This window comes from Triticum dicoccoides, chromosome 1B (assembly GCF_002162155.2).
Source record: "Triticum dicoccoides isolate Atlit2015 ecotype Zavitan chromosome 1B, WEW_v2.0, whole genome shotgun sequence".
Lineage (NCBI taxonomy): Eukaryota > Viridiplantae > Streptophyta > Magnoliopsida > Poales > Poaceae > Triticum > Triticum dicoccoides.
This window is the reverse complement of record NC_041381.1, coordinates 609478587-609488412: the sequence shown is the minus strand read 5'-3', so window position 1 is coordinate 609488412 and position 9826 is coordinate 609478587. Positions and strand designations below refer to the sequence as shown.

The following is a 9826-nucleotide window of genomic DNA, read 5'->3' as shown; positions in this document are numbered from 1 at the left end:
TTATTTATATTTCTTGATTTATCCTTTGGGTGGATGCGTTAATTGGCCGATTGTGTGGAAGTAGTAAAGGGCAAAGCTACCTGTTTTTTTCTAAAGAAGAAGTTATATACATTGCCACTCTTGATTTTGTTTCAATTCAAAATTAAAATCAATATACAACAAGCCCTGTTTAAAATAAATCTTATTATTTACACTGTTAAAGCAATCAAGAATAAAAGTTATGTAATCCTGAATAAGGAGCTACAGTACTCAATAAAATGGAACTCAGGTGAAGTCCACCCGACAGATGACACATGAATCAGAACAGTTGAGCCACGGGTCCTTCCAACAAATTTTGTACCATCCGCTGAGTCGGTTTGTTTGGGGTAGTCATTCATGAGCCAGAGAATCCAGATGAGGGAGGCTGACGTTGACGCCGCCATAGGCGAGGGGAGCGTACATCCACATTTCATCGGAGCTCAAGAGCTATACATCAAAAAGATAGAAGAAGTAAGTGCACGCACTTGCGCATTGACAATTGAAACATTTGTTCATCTGTTGCTTCTCATAAGTGAATACATACCTTGATCTGCAGATGCAGAAACTTGACATACTGGACTGCTTCCTCCAACATTGTGCTGATGTCAACCTGAAAAAGCAAACGATCAACACAATTAGCATTGGCAGGTGCAAATGAACAATGAATGGCAAATAGTAAGAACTCACCTTTGTGCCATTAGGAATCAGATGTTGCAGAACTCTCAGTCTCTCATTGATCTTATGCCTTCTTCTCTGTTACAAAATTGCACATTGTGATAAAATGTTTGATAAGAGATTCCCCTAAAGGGAAACGAAGCTAATAGCATGTAGGTGACTATCAAACCTTTGCATAGTTGCTTTGTGAGTCCATTGAAGCTCTTGACTTGTAACCACTCTTCCTAGCGGCCTATAGAATCAAAAAGTAAAGGAGTAGAATTATAATGTCAAAATGGACGAAATGTAGGACTTCACTTACCGAGAGAGCCATAGGGACTTCATTGTGATGCTCGCTCTGTTCATCCACTTGCATCTTTCTCTTGATACCGGTGTTCCTCTCATTCGCTGAACCGAGGTCATCCACTTGGAGATCACGAGATGCATTTGTGCTATCATTTTTGGAGGAGCAGAGGTTTGCATCAGAATCACTGTCGCACCAGAGCACTGACTGCAAATGGGCAATCATCTCCGACTCCTCGCAGATTGTATCCAGAGAACCCCAACAAGATGCACATTCTACCGCCTCCATTTCTTCTGATCTCTGAATTATCTGGTGTGGTATGGCTCTGAGAAATCCTTTGGTTAGTACTGAGCGTACCTAGCAGCGCGTTTATATATACCCCGAGGAGCTGAAAGTCTTTGTTATTGACATCATATGGATTTGACTTAGATTAACAACAATGTTTCAAGAATGAAAATGCAGGAACATATTGTGAGTAGACAATATTTGATTCAACGTGTTGGGAAGTGGTAGCCGCTGGGAAGCCATAAATGCTATGGTGCAGAATATACTTGGTGTGGTGCATGAATAAGTAGTGGATTAGTCAGCGATGATTATGGATCACAATTAGGAGGCAACAGCCACAGCAGCAGCAGCGCAGACTAATGGAACTTTGGTGTATCGCGTGAATCATGACGCCACAGTTCAGCTTTTATGTCTTATATTGCGATGCCAGCTACGGAGTAGTTTTTTATCACAAGGTCAGACGAATCCAATTGGTCAGGACGGTGCAGATCATGCAGCAGTCCTGAAGCGCATAGATATGAACTGACTTTTTACCCGTGGAAGGAGATGGATTTGGTTTCTGTCAGGATTTTAAGGCCATCTACAACGCCAGGTGCCTGACTAGGCACTTATAGATGAAAAAGAAAATTAATATTATTATTAAATTAGAAAATATCTAAGAGCTGTACCTTCCAACACCGTAAGGTAATGCGAACCAACCTGTGGTTGAAATGGTTAGGTGAAGAGTGATATTCCCAGCCTACCAGGGTTCAAGTCTTGTTGCTCGCATTTATCCTGAATTTACGGTGACTTTGTGACACATGCGGGGAAGAAAAGAAGAAAGTGTCTTGCAATGCATCAAGTCTTGGTGCTCGCATTTATTCCAAGCCCACCAGGGTTCAAGTCTTGATGCTCGTAATTATCCTGAATTTACGGTGACTTTGTGACACATGCGGGGAAGAAAAGAAGGAAATGTCTTGCAGTGCATCAAGGAAAGCCTCCCTGATTTTATAAGACAATTTCCGTGATTGTGGATTGGAATTGTACTAGAAGCAAAGGCGCACTTTGCCATGCTGTTTGTTTTCCCTATATGGATGAGGGGGGGGGGGGTTTCTTTTTTATGAGTATGTTTTTTTTGCGAGAAACTTTCAATCTATTCGTCTTTAATCATGGCAGTGCAGAGAACAACAGAGGTAATAAAACTTACAACCATGTCCATGGTCCACCTAGCGACGACTACAAGCACTGGAGCGAGTCGAAGGTGCGTTGCCGTTAACGCCCCTCCCTCACTGGAGCCGGGCAAACCTTGTTGTAGTAGACAGTCGGAAAGTCGTCGTGTTAAGGCCCCAAAAGACCAGCGCACCAGAGTAGCAACCATCACCGATGACGAAAGTCGTAGAGCAGAAGGATCAAACCTGTAAACACCTAAACAAAGACGAACGGAGACCGAATCCAAATAGATCCATGGAAGATCAGCACCGACCGAATCCCGCAAGATCCGACGGAGACAAACCTCCACACGCCATCCGACAATGCTAGACACACCATCGGGACGGGGATATAACGTGGGAGACATTATTCCTACTAAGGGACATCGCCGCCGCCACACAGTCCCAACCAAGATGTTGATTCTACAAGAATGAGAACGGGGTCCCTCCCACTGGCGGGGGGCCGAGATCCTCCACACCTCCATACTTAGAAGTACTACCTTTTTTAAGATAAAAGGCATACGCCCGACTTTATAAATAAAGCCACCAGGCAGAGTAGCACAACCAACACCCGAGCAACATAGTAGCAAGGAAGACAGGTAAAAGGAGTTTAGATACATGGCTAACCAGCCAAACAGGTCACACATGCCGGGAAAAGAAACCAAAGAGGACGCCATGATTAGGAAGCTTCACGTTGTCTGCGTGCCAAGTAGGAAGTTGTAGCCCGAATCTTGGACAACATAGTATCGAAGGCCTCGTGATCAACATCCCTAGTCAATGATCTCCACTGCTGCAGGAACACACCAATTTTAAATAACAAACGAAAAGTGTCGGTGTACAAAATTATGGGTACTTATGTACCCCTTCCTTGTGCACGGACGGTCGCAGCCACCCCCACAGCAGGGCTTGATGAGGCAGAGGAAGACAGCAGGAGACAAGAACAAAGAACATCAAGACAGCTGCCTGGAGTAGCGAGCAGCAAGAGGCAAGCAAGACCATGCCCAGCAACGAGCCTTGCCGAGGTGACCTGTGCGACCCTCCCGTCAAGCCCCTTGCTGGGGAAGCTTGCGAAGAGGCCAACAAGGCCACTACCCTTGGGGTTGAGAGCCATGACACCATCGATAATGTTCAAGATCAAGGCTTGAAGAGCACATGCCTGGTAGTATGCGGCTCCTCACGAAGATTGACAACCCACGAGTCCACATGGGCCAAATGACGAAGACCCCCGGCAAGACCCTTGCCGGGGACAACTCTAAGGCCCCCAACAAGCCTTGCCGGGGACGACCGCTGGGCCGTGGCCAGGCCCGCGCTCGACAGGGTTCTGCCACCTCACAACCAATCCAATGCGACGATAAGCATGCCAGCTAAGCAGACGCCTACGTGGCGGCATGCAGATCTTCGTGGAAGCCTACCACTTTGCCAACACAACAGCTGGTTGGCCAGCGTGGCGCTGCTTGCCTCGTCGGCCCAAACGCATGGCGAGACGAGGGGAAGCGGTGAAGGACGGGATGGCTTCTGTTGTCATCCCCAATAAAGCGAGAGTACACATAGGCATCGCATTAAATGCGCTTGTACTACGTCGATCAAGCGATAAGCTTGTATCATTGTAGCTTGCCACCTCCTGTGTGCCACTCTGGCAACCCCTTTGTGTATAAAAGGAGGCCCAAGGCACACAGAGAGAGGATTTTGACTTTTGGACAAAGCACGCATCGTAGCTAGTTCAAAAGCTCAAGAACACTCATGTAACCAGATAAAGAAGGACTAGGGTATTACGCATCCTTGCGGCCCGAACCTGGATAAAAATCCTCTATGTCTTAACTGCTCGACCTGCTCTTCGTGCAACTAAACCCCCGCCAAACATAGAAGGGATCCTTGTGACCCCATAGGTGATCGGTTTCCCCAACATCTTTGGTGCGCCAGGTAGGGGGTATTCACTACTAGAAAAAAGCCTAGTAGTAGCGTGGGTTAAAAGCTAGTAGTAGCGCGGGTGCCTGCGCTACTACTACGGCGCTACAGCTAACTAGTAGTAGTAGCGCGGTGCATCCCGCGCTACTAGTACGTGTGTTAGTAGTAGCGCGGGTTCTGACAAGCGCTACTACTAACTATCTGTAGCGCGTGTCTGTAACCCGCGCTACTACTATTAATTTAAAAAACCAAAAAAAATCTCGACCCCATGACGCGCGCACGTTGGCCGGGAGCAGGGAGATCTCGACCATGACGCGTGCCTCGTGGAGGCCGTCGAGGGCGGCCGCGGAGGCCAGCCCGGCATGGGCCAGGAGCTGGAGGACCTGGATCTTGGCATCATGCGTGGGGAGCAGCACCTCGCGGCGACAGTCGCCGTTGAGGTTGGCGACGAGTGGCGGCTGGAGGCAGTCCACGTTGTGCTTGACTGGGAACCCATCGTCCGACAGGTGGTACCACGCCTCCCAGAACAAGAAGTCGCCCTCGTGCTGCAGGAGGAGGAGGGGATGGGTCAGCTAAGGTTCCGGATCGAATCGGAGGGGGGGAGGAGGAGGGATGACCTGGAGCGAGAAGAAGACGGTGAAGGCGGCGAGGAGGAGGATGCCGAGGTCGCGCTTCCGCATCTTGGCAGCGGCGAGGAGCTTCGGCGACCGCCCACCGAAGGGATCTCGGAGAGGGAGGAGGAAAGAAAGCAGAGTGTACCAGCGGCGGCCACCGCTGGAGTATGAGGGAGAGACGGGGAAAGTGAGAGGGGGAAAGTGAGGAAGAGAGGAGGGATTCGGCTGAGGTTATGGGGTTTTCACCTACCCCGTACTTAGTAGTAGCGAGGGGTATAAAACTGTGCTACTACTATCAACTTAGTAGTAGCGCGGGTTTGTACCCCTCGCTACTACTATGGCATGTCCCGGGAGGGCACGGTAGAGACCGCTTAGTAGTAGAGCGGTTAAAAACCCACGCTACTAGTATAAACTTAGTAGTAGCGAGGGGTAAAAACCCGCGCTACTAGTAAGTAGCAGTAGTGAGGGTTATAAACCCTCACTACTAGTAAGCGTCTGCCTATAAGCTTTTCCCTAGTAGTGATTAGTTGTGAGAATTTGGTCTATAGTTAGTACAGTAGCTCTTTCATCGCCATGGCTCCGAAGGAAAAGGTGAACGACGGTGTCCAAGGCCGCAGCGGTGATCTACATCACGACCAAAAAGCTAAGTCATCTCAACCTTGAGTAACCCTCCCTTTTCACGAGGTCATCAGCTGTCAAGTTCTTAAAGGGGTTAGCCTGCCATTTTGGTGTGCCAAACAGGGTCGCCACCGACAACGACACGCAATTCTCAAGTCGCACTATCGGGCGGTACGTCCAAGACCTCGGCAACGAGGAAAAAAACTCTGGACAAGCTACGCAAGTGCGGAAGGCGCTGGATTAATGAGTTGCCAGCGGTTCTTTGGTCGGTCGAAACGACGCCAAATCGAGCCACCGGCCAGACATCCCTCTCCCTCTTATCTGGAGCAGAGGTAGTTATCCCCATGAAACTCACATACGGGTCACCTCGAGTGCCCGCTTGTGACGAGGTTGAGCAAGAGCGGCTGCGCCAAGGTGACGCAGCGCTCCTTGAGGAAGACCGTCCTCGGGCGGCTGTGCGAGCTGTGTGCTACCAGCAGACTTTGCGCCACTATCATAGCCGCAAGGTTCATGCCCGAAGCTTTGAGAAAGGCGGCCTTGTTCTTTGGCGCATTTAGTCCGCCAAAAATTCTAGCAAGTTGACGCCGAAGTGGGAAGGCCTTTATCGGGTAATACGAGTCCCCACAGCCGGCGCTGTCCGCCTGGGACCGAAGATGGTGTCCCGGTGAGCAACTCCTGGGACGGCAAACATCTTCGAAAATTTTACCCATAAGGCGCGGTTGTCGGGCTTCCCGGCAGACCACCTTTTGTACGAGCCTTGCCGGCAAGGAATGTAACCCTTTGTACAAGCCAGGCGCAGACCCTGAGCAACATATAAATAAATGAAGCACTGACACCCTAAGTTTTAGCATGCATGCTAGGTCAAGTTTTTCTCTCTGTGTGTTCGGATCGATAGTGCTCAGCCACGGCTAACGCCTAGCGTAGAGGTCAAGTGCGCGTCTTTCTTTCTCTTCTGATCCTTTTTTGGTTCACAGGATGCCGGGGCGTTTCTGCCAAACCCTTCGGAGAAGAGGAGATTGTTGGGGATATAACTATTAGTTATAACCCGCCCAGGAGGGGCCGGGTTATACCTGTGGCGATTCATCATATAAAGCCCACGAGGACATTAAAGATGACGGTTTAGTTAAGGGCCCAAGGCCCAAAGGCGACTTAAGGCCCATAGGGGTAAACCTCCATATATGTAAAGACTTGTGTTGTAAGGCATGTAAAGATAGTCACCGAGCCGGACACATTATCTATTAGCCGGCCAGGACTCCATGAGCCGCTGGGCATCAACCTGTGTATATAAAGGGACGACTCGGCAGCGGTTCAGGACAAGAAACAACAGATCGAATGCTAGGTCAAGCGGATTCGCTCCCTGGTAATCAAGACATAAGCAATAGCACCTCAAACTGGATTAGGCCTTTACCTTCACCGCAAGGGGCCGAACCAGTATAAATTCCCATGTCCTTTGTCCCGTTTAACCCCTTTATGCTACCTAGTTGTGATGGCTCATGACTAAGTCCTTTTGCTAGGACATTGCCGTGACCTTTCCACGACAGAGATAGATCAACGTTCGACCCCGGCAAAGCTGAGGTTGCCGGGGGCTGCAACTTCAAGCATCCAACCACGGCAAACCAGAGAGTTGCCGGGGGCTACAGACTTAGATAAGTCTTTTTGTCCCATGTTATGTACTTTCGTATGAAACTTGGACGTATGATACTTCGTTCTTTCCCATACCGCCGTGCTCCCTCTTTCTCGTTGTCGGGGGTTGGGTGCGACATATGCCAAAGGATGGCTTATCATGGTGGGAGCGAGTAGAACGTCGCCGGTGCTTGGAAGCGGGATGATGCGTAGACACGAACTCCGGCGCACTTTACCTGGGTTCGGGGCTCTCCTAGGAGATAACACCCCTAGTCCTGCTCTGTGGGGTCTCCGCATGATCACTAAGGCACTAGTGAGTACAAATGTGCTCCTCGAGCTGTATGCTAGAGGTAGAAGAAGGCTAAGCTTGCTCCCTTCTCCCTCTAGGTATGAGTCTAGTTCTAACAGGTTGGGAACCCTTTGCATGGGTGCCCTGGAGGGTTTATATAGGCCTACCCCCTAGGGGTACAATGGTAATCTAGCCGGGTGTAGGGCCCGGCGGTCAGTGTCTCTGGTCGCCGGCTACTGGGGCCCGCCGCCTGGTGAGCCCCGCCGACTAGTCTGGTATGGAGCCGACATGCCGCCTCCACCGCTAACGGGTCTGGTCAGGGGCTGATCACTGTAGCCGCAATGCTAATGACACATGCTTGGTCGGGGGAGGGGCATGGCTACAGTCCCGCCGCCTGGTGGGAGATTACTGTAGCCTCAGCGTGTCTCGTCTGGTTAATGGCGCACGGGCCTCGAAAGAGGATCTGGCTGCCCGCCAGGAGCCGGATCCCCTTGGGTCCGACTGGTCAGGCTAGGCCGCCTTTCGGGCCCTCGCTGCCTGGTAGGGCCCGCCGCCTGCAAGCCGTACCGATAGGCCGTCATGGGAGCAGGCCCCGCCTGACAGGGGTGACATCAAGGGTGGAGTGGCAACAGTGTCGCGTCGTGCGGAGATCTCCGCCTGTACGGGGCTTTGTGGCCACGCCAAGTCCTGGATTCGGGGGTGATGGGCTACACTATAGCCTCACCCTGTCTTGTCTTCTTAATGGGGGGCGCAGACTCTGAGGGTGTCGTGGGCCGCCTGCTAGGAGCCGGCCTCTCCGGAGGCCGCCTGCTAGGAGTCGGCCCGTCTTGATGCCATCTTCTGGTACTTGGCCATCTTCTGGCAGCCGGCCGTTTGAGCCAGCCGGCCACCAAAAGGAAGCGCTTCATTCTAGAGGCTATAGGGGCGCAGCCTGCCCAATGTCTTGAAAGGTTCAGGGACTCGGGTTAGGCTACCTGTGGCCCATTACTCCGACTGTAGTCAACTACACCCTGTTCTTATGTGTGGCCCAGGCTCGGGGGCTCCTGTCGGTGTACAAAATTATGGGTACTTCTGTACCCCTTACTTGTGCATGGACGGTCGCAGTCACCCCCACAACAAGGCTTGACGAGGCAGAGGAAGATAGCAGGAGACAAGAACGAAGAACATCAAGACAGCTGCCTGGAGTAGCGAGCAGCAAGAGGCAAGCAGGACCACGCCCGGCAATGAGCCTTGCCGAGGCGACCTGCGCGCCCCCTCCCGGCAAGCCCCTTGTCGGGGCAGCTTGCGAAGAGGCCAGCAAGGCCACTACCCTTGGGGGTGAGAGCTCTGACACCATTGACAATGTTCAAGATCAAGGCTTGAAAAGCACATGCCTGGTAGCATGCGGCTCCTCAAGAAGATCGACAACCCACGAGTCCACGTGGGGCCAAATGACGAAGACCTCTTGCCGGGGACAACTCCAAGGCCCCTGGCAAGCCTTGTCGGGGACGACCGCTGGGCCGCGGCCAGGCCCACGCTCGGCAGGGTTCTGCCACCTCACCACCACTCCAACGCAACGATAAGCATGCCAGCTAAGCAGACGCCTGTGTGGCGGCATGCAGATCTTCGTGGAAACCTACCACTTTGCCAACACAGCAGCTGGTTGGCCAGCGTGGCGCTGCATGCCTCATCGGACCAGACGCATGGCGAGGCGAGGGGGAGCGGCGAAGGACGGGATGGCTTTTGTTGTCGTCCCCAATAAAGCGAGAGGACACATAGGCATCACATTAAATGCACTTGTCCTATGTCGATCAAGCGATAAGCTTGTATCGATGTAGCTTCCACCTCCTGCGTGCCATTGTGGCAACCCCTTTGTGTATAAAAGGAGGCCCAAGGCACACTACTAGGAAAAACATTATACACAACATCTTAGCAGTAGCGCTGGACAAAACAGGGTGCTACTGCTACTTAGTAGTAGTGTGCTTAAATAAATCGCGCTACTGCTACTACTTTAGCAGTAGCGCGTGTTAAGAAAACGCGTTGCTGCTATATTTGTACTGGGTGCAGATGGCTAGCCCCACTTAGCAGTAGCGCGTACAACAGACCAGCGCTACTTCTATGGCCCGTAGCAGAAACGCGCTACTACTTACTTACCTTATTTTGGAGCGGTTCACCCTCTCACACTCACTCCCTCTCACTCGCTCTCTCCCGCGCCGAACCCATACGTCGTCCGCCGCTGCCGTGCTGCTCCTTGCCGAGGTACTCCCTCCTCCCCTCTCTCCTCCCCCCTCCTCCTCCGGCCACCCTCCTTCCACTGCCCCTCTCCCTCATCCTTCAGCCGCCCCCTCCC

The 9826-nt window shown here is 51.7% G+C and overlaps 1 protein-coding gene across 1 annotated transcript; it reads right to left on the bottom strand.

Moving 5' to 3' along the window:
* Positions 1–349: 349 nt before the first annotated feature.
* On the bottom strand, positions 350–1264 carry LOC119309983 (transcription factor bHLH84-like). The gene is made up of 5 exons (XM_037585864.1): positions 995–1264; positions 863–925; positions 706–771; positions 563–628; positions 350–465 (listed from the first exon to the last, which is right to left on the bottom strand). The coding sequence occupies exons 1-5, from the start codon at positions 1262–1264 to the stop codon at positions 370–372; spliced, it is 561 nt and encodes a 186-aa protein (XP_037441761.1). The 3' UTR covers positions 350–369.
* Between the last annotated feature and the right edge of the window lie 8562 nt (positions 1265–9826).

Excerpts from the sequence above, each read along its gene's own strand:
- LOC119309983 (XM_037585864.1), bottom strand. The coding sequence starts at position 1,264 with ATGGAGGCGGTAGAATGTGCATCTTGTTGGGGTTCTCTGGATACAATC. Across the intron at positions 926-994 it reads AAGTCCCTATGGCTCTCTCG|GCCGCTAGGAAGAGTGGTTA; the intron begins GTAAGTGAAGTC and ends TTGATTCTATAG. Across the intron at positions 629-705 it reads TGATTCCTAATGGCACAAAG|GTTGACATCAGCACAATGTT; the intron begins GTGAGTTCTTAC and ends TTGCTTTTTCAG.